This window comes from Cyprinodon tularosa, unplaced genomic scaffold (assembly GCF_016077235.1).
Source record: "Cyprinodon tularosa strain WSP-4 unplaced genomic scaffold, ASM1607723v1 ctg110, whole genome shotgun sequence".
Classification (NCBI taxonomy): domain Eukaryota; kingdom Metazoa; phylum Chordata; class Actinopteri; order Cyprinodontiformes; family Cyprinodontidae; genus Cyprinodon; species Cyprinodon tularosa.
In genome coordinates this window covers 1,216,776-1,232,779 of record NW_024037894.1, presented here as the reverse complement: position 1 = coordinate 1,232,779, position 16,004 = coordinate 1,216,776, and the positions used below count along the sequence as shown (strand labels likewise).

At 38.2% G+C, this 16,004-nt stretch overlaps 1 protein-coding gene across 4 annotated transcripts in view; it reads right to left on the bottom strand.

Annotated features, from left to right (window-relative positions):
* Positions 1-3,565: 3,565 nt before the first annotated feature.
* Positions 3,566-16,004, bottom strand: part of tbc1d8b (TBC1 domain family member 8B) — a 33,892-nt gene continuing 21,453 nt past the window's right edge. The window contains exons 18-21 of one of the 4 annotated variants that reach the window (XM_038297153.1): positions 11,069-11,155; positions 10,901-10,948; positions 8,114-8,211; positions 3,566-8,031 (exon numbers count right to left, since the gene is read on the bottom strand). In XM_038297153.1, coding sequence (XP_038153081.1) covers positions 7,630-8,031; positions 8,114-8,211; positions 10,901-10,948; positions 11,069-11,155 — 635 coding nt within the window. In that variant the 3' untranslated portion in view covers positions 3,566-7,629. Of the gene's footprint in view, positions 8,032-8,113; positions 8,212-10,900; positions 10,949-11,028; positions 11,156-16,004 lie in introns of those variants that run through there. The other 3 variants (XM_038297163.1, XM_038297167.1, XM_038297176.1) reach the window with 3 other exon arrangements.

Sequence of the window (16,004 nt, the reverse complement as noted above, 5' to 3'; positions counted from 1 at the left end):
TTCTAATATATCTGCAGGGTGGGGACTATAAATCTGATAGTTTATTTTTTTATTGCTGTTTTGCACAATATGCTTAACTAAGTATTTTTTGTTGTTGAATATTAGAGATTTTGCAGATATATTTTTTATACATACATTGTTTAGATTTACTTATATATTTCTACCCCTTTTATAGAATAGAAAATCCCTTTATTGTCCCACAATGGGCAAATTTACAGCAGCAGAAAGATTATTGAAAATGGTCACATAAATGAGGACCTTAGAAAAATGTATAAGAATAACATAATAAGGAAGAGTTAAATACAAACAATACAATTCTGTAAAGTGTTTTAACAATATAAAACTGGCGAATAAATAACCAATATGCAGCTATGGACATTTTTACAGTAATGGATATTTGAAAATAGCAGCAACATCAGAGATGTTCAAAATGACAGCAGCAGGTTATTTAACTGACTAAGGTTTCTAACATTACATTTGATTTTATTTGTTCCTGCTCCCGATGGTTGGAACCTTTATTCCACTCTGGATTCTTGTGAATGTAGTCTTTGTTTACTTGATAATAAAAAAATAAACAGTTTTGAAAACTTCGGTTTTTATTCTTTTCTTGCTTTGCGTGTCAACTTTCACGGTTGCTAAGCAACAGAGGATACGGAGGTAAAACCCGCCGAAGGGTAGACCGTTCCGCCAAAACACTTCCGGTCTCCTTCTTTTCACGGACTTCGAAGGATCCAGTCCAGGTAGACCGCGTCCTTGGAGGATGCAGCCCAGGATTTCGAACAGAGCCTTTTTCCTGCGGATCTGCAGCGTAAGAATCTCTGCTGCTGCAGTACCTGTTTTTTGACACTAGAGGTCCCCCTTTATACTCAGATGTTCTAATTCAAAGCAAAGCTTTTTCTTTCAGAGTTAATTTTGGACAGGCCTGTAATCTGAGCTCAGTCCCACAATCTAAATCCTCCACTTGGCATCACATTATTTAGAGAAGTTTCTCTGGGTTGACTGATATGTTATATAATTATTCGTTTAAAAAAAGAGCAATATTTCACAGTAAAACTGAATACAAAAACAGCCTTTGAAGTTTAATTTCTTTATTTTTAGTTTCTGATTTAAATAACTACTAATTCTAGGTGTGTGTTCACTTTCTGTGCAGTTCAGCTTGAATGACATCCCAATGCTCAAGGCCAATGCTGAAGATGACCTATGATGACCAGGGAAGGTCTAGCAGCTCCTTATATGGTAATCCTGTGGTGTTGGGGAGCAGGTAGGAAACTGCAGCTTGAGACTTTGGAAGAGGAAGACAAGCCCAATACAAATAAGGTGAATCAGTGGCATGCACAGACATTTTGGGGGGCAGGTGCTTAGAAAAAGAGTCACATGGAGCCGTAACAGCCAAACACTGTCTGATGCTGATGCTGAATGAACTTCCACAGTCCATAGGTAGCAATGCCACATTGAATTAAATAATTAACAATTTCAAATCTACTGATATATAAAAAGACTTGAATAACAGTAGACTAGACCAATTTTTTTTCTCAATTTTATCTTTCATTTATGGAAATAAAAAACTATTGAAGGCAAGAGCACAAAGAAATAGGAAAAAACAACATGATTTCCATGAACTCACTGCTCTGAGTTATCAGGTGCAGGGAACAGATTACACTGTAAAACACATTTCCTTCTAGTATCAATGTAGCTGCTATCATAAGTCTTTAAATGTATGATAATCCCATAATAGTGCATAATATGTAATAATCTTATTGTAAGGTTTAAGAACTCCCATTCCACTGACAGATCTTATTTTTTTTCTTTAGATTAGGGAATTTTTTTTTTTTTTAAGAAAATTGTTTTTATTTTCAGGTCAGTATTTTCAGTCCAAGATGTCTGTCAATAAACACAGAAACTGAAGATGCAGCTTCATCTAGAATTGAAAGTCCCTTTATTGTACTGCAATGGGGAAATTCGGGTGTTACGCGCCCCACTTTAACTGAATACAACCTAAAGTAAAGGATGAATTTAATGAACTGTGATCATTTAGTCTTATGTTCCCATAGATGTCATCAGGGAGTCCCTGACAGGAACCATCACAGCAAATCAATAATTACATCTATGACATTCTTTAAATGACATTTTATTCTAATTTAATCTAAGAGTTGCATTTTAAACTGTTCCTTGGCACCTGGTAGAGGCCATTAAAGAAATTATGCTGTGAACTAACCAAATTCATAAATGGTATTTTGGGCAAAAGACCCAAAAAACAGAAAAAAAAATTTATTTCAAGAGGGCATTTTGTTGTCCAGAGGGGAAAAGGGCTGGTGCTCTAGCGTCACCTTGTGTCTATCTGTGCACATGTCTGACTTCAGGGGGAGCGGAACCAAATAAAAGTTTAAAAAACTTAACTTTTTAAACTTTTATGTGGTTTTGAATATTGCAGACATTACTAATATTCAATGTTTGTTTTTTTAAGTAGTAGTTGTGTTTAGTCATTTGCGGTTGTGGTTTACACTTCAGGGCTTTGATAGAAAAGTCTTTATAGCATATTCTAATGTTCACTGAATGCCAGATATGGCCTCGTATAATAAAGATTTCTAAACAGATCCCACTACTAAAAGATAAAACTACATAAAATGTTACTAATTGCACCAACAGATTATGGAAAGTGTAATCATGCAGATGCAGATCTATCTCTCAGTCATATATTTCTACAAGAATTTCTGTAGAGAAACTTTACCAAATGCTTTTAAGATCAAATTTGATCAAATTTTGGTTATTCTGAGTCTAAGAAAAGTTGGCATATCCGAAAGAGTAAGAAGACCTTCTGTCCATTGGACTCATCTTCTCACTCTGAAAAAAAGACTTTAAAAGCCAGAATCTCTGCAATGAAGGATAACCTGCATCTGGAGAGGATCCAGAACCTCCTCAATGGTGAACTGGAAGAGTTTGAAATAACATGGAGTCCAAAATGTTTCACAAACGGAAGAGAAGATCAATGAACCGTAAACCTGCTTCAATTAGGTAGCCCTATTTAGAGGGGTTGAATGGGGGGAGAGATAAATAGATTTTATAACTATATTTTACTAATTTATTAAGGCCTGTTTTTATTTAATCTGTAGGTTTGTTGTATGTCTTTTCATGAAATGCGAGTCGCTCTTCAGTGACAATTCTTGTATTATTGTACTTTGGCCTTTCAATAAAATTGCAAAAAAGTAGAAAAACAAACCACTGGACTTTGGTTTAGGTTTCAGCTCTCAAAAACCTACAACACAGCGATAGAGTTGATTCATTCCCGCTATCATAATCCTCATCGCCATACAGGGGACCAGGACATCTCGCCTGCTCAGCCAGGCCAACAATGACCCTAACGACTCCCCCTTTTCAGAGCGTAGGTAAGTATGGGGTATTGCAGGCTAACAAAGACCTCAACATCTCCACATTACTAAGGGGATGACCTGTTTTCGGTTCAATTTGCACATTTTCTAAGCCAAAACAAGGCTTTGTTGGCCTACTGTATATAGCAAGTTTCACTTCTTCCACAGAGGATCTAATTAATGAAAACAAAAGAAAAAAATTTCTTAAATCACCGCTCTTTATTCTTTAACATTTAAGTGACAAATGAAACGATCCAAAATCAAACATCGAAACATCACAAACAGCAAAAACAAGGATTCAATCAGGATGTTTTCAGAGCCGTGCAACAACTTTTCCCTCCTCTGACAGACAAAAGCAGCATTTGAGGATGTTTAAAAGAAACAAAAATATTTGCATAAATGAATGTTTGATCCAAATACTTTAGATTGGTCAAAGATTCTGTAATCTTACGTATAGACATTTAAAAACTAGATGTTATACAATCAAATGAAGAGAAAGCAACAGATCAAAGCATGCATCATCTCATAATCCATGCACATCTGCTTTCAGATCAAGATGCTGTTTGTGTTTCTAAATAAATTGATGACGTCTTAACTTCAGCATAGCTTCAGGCAAACAGGCACTAATAAAATAAAAACATGCAAAAATAGTTTTTCCTTTTTTTTTTTAGATCAACCATTTCTTCTGCTGCTTAAGATTTATAACGTTTCCGTTGATCAAACATTAAAATGGGGCAGCGAGAAAATCTTCAGTTTATTTTAACATTTTCTAAGGAGTTCCACCTATAAACAAAGATAAAAGTTTAATGCAAAATAAAATGAATTTAACGATAATAAGCAGTCGGTCCTTCAGGTTTGGTCATTAAAGAACAACAAAAGCATGAGTCAGCATAAGGCATAATGATCAGAAACAGCAAGCACTTAAAAAATAAAAAAAATAAAATAAAAAAAAGTAAACTCTGGAGAAAAGCAGAGACTCTAAATCTTCATTATAAATCTGATCATTTGGCCCAAAAAGATGCAGCTACAGGAGCCACAGATTTTCCCTGACCGAAGCAACAGGACAGGAAAAAAAAACAGGTGAGATTTATGCTGCACATCTGTAACTGCTGCACACCACCGAGTGCTACTGACAGAACTCTGGATCTAATGTTTAAGTTTCCGTTTGAAAAATATCCCTTATATGTTTACAGAAATGTCACCCTGAGATTTGATGAAGCAAAATGTCCTTCAAAAGGTTCAACAGTCCTGGAGCTCATTAGGGGCGAGAAATGTCAGCAATCTGCAGCGGGGAGAGAGAGAACCGGTCCAGGAACGTCTCTGAGCAGAGATCATCTGAGCTTTGTGTCTTTCATTGTTTCAGAAACATTGGCCTCTGTTCCTGCTGTTCTGTTGTAGCACAACAGCGCCCCCTGCTGCAACATTACTGCCAGGGATAAACGCCACAAAGGTCTCTTCCCACATTTTTTTATTTCTTCTTTATTTAAATACATCAATAAAACTGTTTTTTTATTTTTAGATTTTATTTCAATAAATTAAAATAGGTATTTCTACCTATTTTAAGTGGTTATTTATGGTAAATTATGGCTTACAGCTTATAAAGTCATGTTTAGGGCTTCAGTTTTTATACTGCAGCTCTTTTGGCAGCCTAGTTTGGAGGCAGTCCGATGCAGTTCCTCATTCAGGGGTAGTTAAGCCGTAACTGCAGCTGTTGCACCTCATGTTCATGATAAATCCACGTTTGGTGGTTCTTTGGGCTCCAAATTCTCTTAGCTTAACCTTATTAGCTTTACCATTATTGCACCTTTTCCCTCCTCTAAACTTTCCAGACCCTGTAGATACGGCACTGGAGTTTGTGAATGAATCAGCAGTTTTTTATCATAAAGATGTAAAATACAAGACGTGTTTACAGACTGTGACATTAGCGGCACGGCTTCACATATTCATGAAAAAGCAAATTTGAAGCAGATCCTGCAAACTACGCTCCATGGCAGGGGATTTTTGAGAAGAGAACTTTCACCACATGGGAAATGAAATCAATCATTGGTTAAATGGTGAAATAATACCTACCATGGTTTGATCAAGTCTTTGTCTTGACCACCTGATTAGAAATCCCATATTTTAATTTTTAAAACTATAAAGAGCTTCTGACCGAGTGAACAGGAACATAGAGCTTTAGCTTTTCGATATTATTTTCTAGAATTGGATCCTCGCCCTCCTCCTGAGTTAAAAAACAAACCACTGGACTTTTTTTCAAATTTGAAGATGTTTCGCTTCCCATCCAGGAAGCTTTTTTTTTATTCAAAATGTCTGTATTAGCATTGAGTACCAAGCTTAATAGAGTAGCCCAAATAAAGCCTTGTTTTGTCTTAGAAAGCATCAATAAGGGGTGGACCAGTTCGTCCGGTTCAATTTATAAGCCATAACAAGGATTCGTTGGGCTACTGTATAAAGCTAGGAACTCAACACTAATTCAGACATTTTGAATTGAAAAAGCTTCCTGAATGGGAAGCGAAATGTCTTCAAACTTGGAAACAAAAGTCCAGTGGATTGTTTTTAACTTATTTGAAAAGACTATGGCCTGGATGACTGAGAATCTTCACCAGCATGATGGATGATGAGGCTTTTGAAGGAGTTTGAACCTTAATTAGGCGAAGTGTAGCGTATGTACAGGCATTAAGCTAGTATAAATAAACAGTTTAAAATGCTGCCACATACGCATAGCACACCTCTCTGCTGCGATTACACCCTGGTTTGCTGTACTTTTTCCTCAATACTTCTATATGAACAATCTGTTGTTTAGTTAATATTACATTTACTGGAGGAAAACTTTGTTTTTGTTTTTTATCCCTTTATATCAGCATGTGTGCATGGTGTACAGGAGGTTCCCTTTATAAATAAAATTAGTTATTTAGAAAGAATTTTCTGATTTGAGACACAAATTCAACCATCTAAAAGAGAAAACTGGTCCCATCAGAAACAGAATTTAATTTGAGTGAATCCTGAATGAGTGAATCTGTTTAAGCATGATTAGAAAATAAAAGTGAATTTTAATAAAATTAATCTCTATGTGAAACTGAGTCATAACTGCTCATAAATTTTATAATTCGTTCTGAAAACATTTCCTTACATTAATAAGTCAGTTTGACTTATTTTGCTTTCATTTCTAGATTTTCTTTTTTGCCACATCTAACTCAGAAAGACCAGAGTTATCGAACACACATTCACATCCTGCCAAATGACAGGCTGCTAAACTCTCGGGTTTGTATTCTATGTACAATCTTCTTGACTAATCTAGACTTTCTATAGGATCCTGATGTTTGGCAAAAAAAGAAAATCTGGATTTCGAACTAAAAGTGAAATTAATTAAACTGAATTTTTAATTAAAATATTCAAGTCATTACTATTTTTATTCAGATACACATCAATAAATTGTTCTATGCTCAAACTGACATTTGATTCATTTTGCATAAACAGATTCACTTCCTGATTTCTAAGAGCAGCAACACACAACTTTCTAGAAATGATGATGTCACAAACAGAAACCCTGCAAACAAGATTTTTTAAATTAATTTAAAACCTTTTTAAGACCAACACAAAGATGTTTCTGAAGTTGTTGTTTACCAGGCTGTCTATATATAAATTGCATATGCAAATTAAACCAAAGGGCCCCACCATCCTTCAGCCCAGGGGCCCCTGTTTTCCTATATTTTTCCCTATTTATTGCAAATATTTTCCCTTTTTCTGTTTTCAAAATGCATCATTTGAGTGAGAGAAGCGGATCAGTTTATGGCTTCCAGGAGCGCCGGTGCAGCAGTTCCTCTATCCGCTCTACTGCTGCTCTAAGTCACTATGATCTAAGCTGGTGTTTTTCACATCAAGCTGTTTGCATTTTGAACGTAACTATAAGGTCACGGGACAAACGATCACACACGGTGGCTTCACTAGAAGCAGTAACTACTAATCTGAATGAAAGCGCACATGAAAATATTCAGAATTAGGATCTAAATTAGTCTAAGTATTTTATAGACTTTTCAGGTGTTTATATGATATAAGGTCTTAAATCTGAGCTAGATGAGGTGAAAATGCTTGATGAGGCCTGAGGAGCAGCCCTCATCCTGGTGGGGGTCAGTGATCCAACCCTAGTGTTTGTTTACGTCGGATCGTCAGTGAAATGAAGGCAGGAAACCCACCGTAGCGTCAGAATCCGATCTGGGCAGAGGAAGTGGATTAAACGTCAGAAACAAACTTTCCCCTCAGATTTTCACTTGTTGGCCTTCAGCCTGAGCTGGGCCACCCGGGCCTGTCCCAGTTTGCCCTGAATGTGGACCGGCCGTTCAAAGAAGCCCACTATGACGGGCTCGTTGAGCAGCGAGGCCAAGACCTGTTCGAAGGAAAACGACCAGTCCGCTTCAGGCTGCCTCGCCGCCCCATCCTGGCTGCTGGGAGAACTGGAGGCGTCTGAAGTCTCCTCTTCGGTTAAAGACGCCTCCACAGAGGCGGTGCTGCCGGCACGCAGGCTGCTCGGCTCTTGTAGCCTCCGCCCGACCTCCTCCATCCTGAGGAGGAGGCTGGTGACGTGGGCGACGGCTCGGTACAACGACTCCTCCTCAGGATCACCATGGAAGATATTATAGAGGGTCTTGGAGAACTGGATGAACTGAGCCTGAGGTGGGAGATGATGGGAATGTTAGAGAAGGGTTTGTTTTTACTGTGAAGCATCCTAACCAGATGATTGGATGGATCACCTGATTAATTCTTGGCAGGTCCTTGATGGTTTCCTCCTTCTTTAGGATCTCATTCTGCCACTGCTTCAGGTAGGCCTGCAGGTCAACCTTCCCTCTGCCTGGTGGTTGGGCAGAACAGACAGAAACTCTTTGAGTTAAATACCTCTGATGCTAAAAAACCTAATTTAAAACAGCTGCTAATATATAAACGTATGGCAACTACCTCTACCTCCTAGGGACACTAAGGAAAAGGAAGCAAGAAAAAACTGTGCAAAAACTAGAAAGTTAGGAAGTCAAATTATACTGAAATCTGTTCATTTTTCATTGATTTGCTAAATGAGACATGATTTATGTTTGAAATTATACAAGAAACACACATCCGTATGATCTTAGTGGTGTGGTGGATCCAGGCCTCTATTGCTCTGGTGCTCAGGGTCTGCTCCTGTGCAGCCATGATAAGCGCCTCTGTGCTTCCCTTCAGTCCAGCTTTGTCTAGCCATTGGTAGGATTTCCTGATATCTGCCACTTCGGTTATGTTTTGGTGGTCCATCCTGTGTAGAGGCTTAATCTCCCTTGACGGAGTCTCTGGCACCTCATCTTCTGTTCCCCATTCTATTTTCCCATTCACTGAGGATGTCGTCTGTTGGAGCCTTGTCCTTGATGTACTTATGTATCTTGGATGTTTCATCCTGGATAGTGGCTCTTACGCTACCTAGTCCTCGACCTTCCTTTCGGCTAGCATACAGTCTCAGGGTGCTGGATTTGGGGCGGTACCCTCCGTGCATGGTTAGGAGCTTTCGTGTCTTAACATCTGTGGCCTGTATCTCATCCTTTGGCCAGCTTATTATTCCTGGAGGGTATCTGATTACTGGTAGAGCATAGCTGTTTATTGCCCCAGACTTATTCTTGCCATTGAGTTGACTCCTTAGGACCTGCCTTACTCGTTGGAGGTATTTGGCCGTAGCCGCTTTCGTTGTCACCTCTTCGAGGTTGCCATTTGCTTGTGGGATTCCAAAGTACTTGTAGCTGACCTCAATGTCTGCCATTGTTCCTTCTGGGAACGAGACCCCCTCTGTGTGGACTACCTTCCCTCTCTTAGTCACCATCCGACCACACTTCTCTTGTCCGAATGACATCCCGATGTCTGTGCTGAAGATCCGGGTGGTATGGATCAGTGAGTCAATGTCTCGCTCATTCTTGGCGCACAGCTTGATGTCATCCATGTAGAGGGGGTGACTGATGGTGGCCCAGTTACTGAGTCATTATCCGTAGCCAGTCTTGTTGATTATTGGGCTGAGGGGGTTCAGACCTATGCAGAACAGCAGTGGGGACAGCACATCTCCTTGGTATATTCTACATTTGATGGAGACTGTGCATGTGCCTTGCCATTGGCCTCAAGGGTGGTTTCCCACAACCACACTGAGTTTGCAATGAAGGCTCTTAGAGTCCTGTTGATGTAGTATAGCTCCAAGCATTCAATGATCCAAGTAAGTGGCATTGAGTCACAGGCTTTCTTGTAATAAATCCAGGCAGTGCTCAGGTTAGTGTTTCGGGTTCTGCAGTCTCAAGTGACTGTTCCATCTACAAGAGATAGATAGATATATATATATATATATATATATATATGGTACAATTTGCAACAACGGATGTAAAGGGGTTAATATCACCACTTTCACGTTTTAAAAACCGAAACCACCAATAGTATTCAAATATGAAATGTAACAAGAGCAGGTATAATTTGTGTGAGAGTGAAAACAGAGATCAATTAGCAAGAAGCCCAGTTAAGACAACAGCAATCGTCTACTCTCTAACCACAGCTCCGCCATGTTTACATCACCAGGAGCCGTTCAGATATAATATGCATCTAATTAATTAATAGATAACATAGAGCAAAAACCATGAAAATAAAATATTTCACACTCACCAAAGACGCTGATTATTTAAAAACTAACTCCATCCGTCTTTGTGCAGAAAGTCTTAGTATCTCCATTTGTATCAGCAATTGAGGCCAGAAAAACTTTGAACAAAAGCAAATCTAAAATTCAGATTTTGCTCGCCTAACTTGGCTGTAAACATTTATCTCTAACTGACCAATCAGAGGACAGAAAATGCTGACGAAGGGGCGGGCCCTCTAGCTGCCCTGTGGGGCAAATCTTAAATCTGATAGCTTAAAAAAACTTTCTTCAGTAATACAGTTAAAGTGACATCGGCAGCACTGCTGATTCTGAAGGCCCGGGGCAGATTGATCGACATGGTAACACAGAGCCTGAAATCTGTTTGGAAAAAAAAACTATTGGAGACCAGAAAAATGTAATGGAAGCAGCGCACCCAAGAGAGACGCTACAAAGCTAGAACAGATTGTTTGGAATAAATTAATACAGTTGGAAAGAAGCAAATTAAAGTTGAGATTTTGAATGTAGGTTAGAGTTTCTGATTGATTTTAAGCTGGCAGTAAAGGCCTTGAAGGCCCTAACAGCCCACCACTGATCATATCTAAGTATATGATTTTAAAGGCAAACATAATTATTGGACTGGCTGATCATCTTATTTACCTGCTTCAATTCTCAGTAAATATGCTAATTTTAAGAGAAATAAACTTATTTTTTGATCAGTTTTTGCAGTGAATGAAAGAAAGAGAAAAAATGAGGAAAAGGGAAGTTACCATTGGAAGGGAGGACACTAGTCAGAAAGGAAGAAATAGGAAGAAGGAGTCGACAGAAAGAAGGACTAAAAACTAAATATAAAACCAGATTCTCGCCTCCTTGATCAGAACCCAGAGGATCAATCCAGGTTCTGAAGCGCTCCTACCTCTTTCAGGACTTTTCCTGATTACTCCATCCTCAGGAAGGTCAAAGGCTGGAGGATAAAGGGCGAAATGTTAACAAACTACAGCGAGACGCACCTTCAGACAACATCACAGCAGAATCATGACAGACCGCAGCAGAAAAAGGAAGAAGAAGAGGAGGAGAGGCTAACCAGCAAGTCTGATCAAATGAGACGAGTCTTCAGCCTCTGGGAGGAGCTGCTGGACTCTTTGCTCCTTTAAAGGACTTCCTGTGAAAGCTAGAAGAGATGGAGTGCGAAGACACAGAGAGGTGAAACGGAGGAGGGAGAGCGCCCAGCATGCAGGAGACAGAAGCTCCGAAAGGAGTACAGAACAGGTTAGAGGACAATCTGTCATGAGGACCCTCAGAAAACAGGACATTTAACATCTAGAAATGGTTCTACATTCATTACTTTAGGAGTCGCAGAGACAGAATAAGAAAATTAAAACGTTTCTAAAGCATTGTTTTCTGAAATAAAGAAAGTATCTCTACCTGCTAAAAAGCAAAGTTTTATTTTCTGTTTATTCGTTTGATTTTCTACTGCTTCTCTTCTGCCGTATCAGCAGGATCCGTAAGCTTTTTGTTTTTTTTTCCATCAAACCTCGCTGTTGCCCTCTTTTAGCTGTGATGTCATCGGTTTGAATAGGTCATGTTGCTAGCATAGGTCAAGATGATGTGAAGACCATCTGAATGTTTTTACCAATCAGAGACCCAGATTCAACCCACAGATCAGCAGAAAGTAGAGCATTAATAAAGTGGAAGGAAAAACCAGCAGGAATCTTAAAAGCTTTTGCATTAAATCTAAAGTGTGTAATTTTCAGCGACATCTAACGTCCAGACTGCAGACCGCAGCAACATGAACATCTCCCCCCCATCGCTTCTCCCCCCCAACAGTACGGCGAGCGTTACGGGACAAAATGTCTTCCACGACGTCCGCATTACCTACCTTCTCAAGTGATGAGGTTTGTTTACATAGATAATTTTACAGATAGTATTTCATTAGTCTGTGTGTTCAGTACCGTCTCAGTTCATCTCTCTCAACTTGCCGTAGTTACTTTCGAGCGTAATGGGCGATCTCGCAATCGCTAGCTTGTTGGCTCTGCGCTGCCGTAGCGCAAAGATGTCTGCCTCCATGGCTGCGAGACCCGCTCCTATGTAATTATAAATAACGAATTCTAAGGCAACGCAAATATTAAGGTTAAGAGGCTGAGCTCGTAGATGATGATAAATAACATAGTTATGTATAATATATTACATTTCTGACTGTATATCCCTGTAATTATTACACACTGTAGCTTTAAGAGAAATCTGAAAAATGCGGCATGCCAAGTTATTTCCCACAGTACTGTGTGCGGTTGGATTCATTCATTAAAACATTTTTTAAATATTTAAACCTGACTGACGAATGTGAAAAATTAGAAGGCAAGCATGGAAAATCGTGTCTAAATGAGGAAGTGAGCAAAAACTTTATCACCATTTAGTTCAGAAAAAAGTGAAGATCAATGAGAAAGATATGTATAATAGATGAATGTTTAAATGGATTCATCAATTAATAAAATAAACAACTAATTTGGTAAATTAATCGAACATTTATCTAGATTAAATGTAGACTTCAGAACATGTTTAATAAAAGAATAACCTACTAGCAGCAGAGATTAAAACAAAACTACATGTTTTATATAACTACGCACATACAGATGCTGTTATTAAATTAGAATATCATAAAAAAGTTAATTTCTTTATAGTTATTCCATTCAAAAAGTGGATTTTTTTGCACTACATTGATTAATTGCACATAGACTGATATATTTAAAATTTTATTTCTTTTCATTTAGATGATATTACTGAGAACTACTGAAACACCAACATCAGTATCTCAGAAAATTATCATATTGCGAAAATGTCCAATATTGGAAACGCCTGATGCCACCCTAATAAGCTAATGAACTGAAAATGCATGCAAAAGCCACAGAGCTCTGGGTCCAGGAAAATGTATATATTCCCTTGCATTCCTTTGTGAAGGCAATGGAAGGATGTAGTAGATAAAAGTATATAAGCAATGACGATGATGTACATTGAGAAAAATAAGTATGTCAACACTGCTATTTTGTACCGATTTTCTAAGTTCTCCCACTTAGAAATCATGGAGGGTCTGAAATAGTCAACGTAGGCGCATGTTCACTGTGACAGACAATATCTAAAAACAAAAGAAAATCCAGAAATCACAATATATGATTTTTTTACTATTTATTTTTAAGATACAGCCTCAAATAAGTATTTGAGCACCTGTCTAGTAGATAGAATTTTGACCATATAGACATTTATAATATACATACATATACATACACACACGCATATATAGCACCCTCTGCTGCGGCTGGCCAATAGAGGGCACTAGGGCGCTGTGTAAGATAGATATTTAATCTTTAATGAGAAGTAAAGCTTAAAAAAGGCCAGCCACCACTGATATTTATGTAATCTGTTCCAGTGCAAACACAATATAATGGTGAGTATTGTTATAATATGAAAATCAGAACAGGCTGTAGAAACAAATCTAAGGGGGGCATTCTATGTTTTCATGGAGGCACCACTTTCTCAACAAGCCTTTTTGTTCTTGTCTACCTTAAAAATGTCTCTGTGAGCCCTCCTACAGTGCTTAGAGCATAAAATCTATCAATAAGATGTAAAAATAAATCAGTCTAAATACAAACATTATAAAACATGAGCTCTGATGTCAGGCTGAGGTAATAGTTTGTACTAGTAGAGCTAACGACAGCAGCATCACTTGGTAATGCATAGTCTTTCCCACCCATCAGGAAACGATTAAGGATTATTCCATCAGAAACATAGGGGTGTAGTAACTACTTACATTTACTTGGTCAACTTTTTGAAGGAAAGAAAAAAGTATTTTTAGGAGTAGTTTTACAGTGTGGTACTTTTTACTTTTACACGAGTGAAAATATGATAAAGTTTCTTACTTGAGTAAAATTTCTCTCAGCTCCAATCCAATCGTACCAGCTATTCATCATTAAGAGACAATTTCTTCCTTATGTCCTCAATGCTTATTGGTTAAATGTTAGTTTCCACCTGCTGAGTCTTCCAGGATTATCACTATACTGTATTTTAACCTGTTCTTACACACCATTACTATTGATTTTGTAAAATGTAAAAATGTACTTTGAACAGTGTTCTTTACACCTAACTAGCTCTATGAAATTTCACACCAGCTACATTGATCACAGCTGCCTCAACGACCCACCCCCTCTATGTGTAGTTGGCTAACAAAGTTGCCTTTTCTTATATATATATATATATATATATATATATATATATATATATATATATATATAAAGAAAAACTGCTTAAAACCTTCTATGACTTTCTATGTTTCACCATCAACCCTCCTCTACACTGTTGTTTGCTGGGCCCCTGGCAGTGCAGAGCGGGACAGAAAGAGACAGAACAAACTGGTGAGAAAGGCCGTTTCTGTCCAAGGCTGCACTCTGGACTCAGTGGAGGAAGTGGCCGAGAAGATGGTGCTGTCCAAGCTTACATCCATCATGGACAACACCTTTTTTTAGAGGAGCTGAGCTACTCCTTTAGTGAAAGATTTTTATCCCCCCTTTGTAAAAAGCTAGCAGGTCATTCATCACTGCTGCCACCAGGCTCTACAATGCGACACTACAACGGCAATACCTAATGTGCAATTACTATTGAATACCCAGTGCAATAACTATACACATAAATAACTATTTATATAAATACATATGTAATACCATGTGTAATAACCTGTGCAATATTCCTGTTAAATAAGAGACTTCAGCTGTTATACATATACATATATATAAAAAGATAATAAACTATTGAGGCGATGTGATGAGTGAATTTTGAGATCAATGAAGTCTATCAATCAAACAAGCAATCAATAACTTGCTAATACAGATTTTTAAAAAAATAAAAAAAACGAACATCCATCCATCTTCTGACACGCTTTATCCCAAGTGGTGTCGCGAGGGGTGCTGGTGCCTATCTCCAGCTGTCTACAGGCGAGAGGCCGGGTACACCCTGGACAGGTCGCCAGTCCATAGCAGGGCCAAAAAGTGAACATTTTTACCTAAAACAATGAGGGAAAATGGGCTGTCTCTGCTTCCCCACTCTGGCAGATGGCGCTGTGGAGCCCTTTAGCTGTGCAGATCAGCCCCATATCTGTAGCTGAGGCAGTCCCAATGGAAGATGTGGACTGACTGAAACCCGGAACACCATGAAAACCAAAATAACTAAATGAACAATATCTTCTGATGAACAATTACAGAACTAGCTTTTCTTTTGTTTTTCCCAGCTTTTTGATAGCTGGGAAAAAATATTGCAATAGTGATATTGCAATATCGTGATAATATCGTATTGTGACCCAAGTATCGCGACACGTTATCATATCGCAGCATCCATGCCAACAATCCTACCTGCGGTGCTGCAATAATTCAGGTAAAAAGAGCCCCAGCTAAGTACTGAGGACTCTACATGTTGACCAACATTTAGAGAAATCACTTGTTTGTGTTGGTCTGCAGTAAAATTCTAATTTTCTGAGATAGTTAATTTGGTGTTTTTATCAGTTGTCATTTATACTTGTCTGTGTGTAATAAATAAATCTAGTTTTCACATTTCATTTTTTGAATGGAATGAATGAAAAAAAATCAGCTTTTTCATGATATTCCAACTCATATTTTTTACGCTTTTGTCATATTAAATGTCCAAAAAGCTTTTTTTCAATAAGCTTTTTAAGTTCCAAATAATTTTTGTTCAGAAATGTTCATTTAATAAAATAATTTATTTTTAGATGAATCCATTATTTGAAAACTGACAGATGAATTATTTACTAAAACAATCTCAGCCGTGTTGTACTTCAGATTGCTGCCCACTTATGACCACATGAGGGTGCAATCATCCGTGCTGCTTTCATGCATCAATTAAACAATTATCTCAAAAAGCAGAGCAAAGTGGTTTTCCTTGACTTGATGCCTGGCTGCAGCGTTAGCAGCACAGCCTGAGATCTGTGCTTTACTTTGACCCTTCCTCTGTGTCTGCTGCTA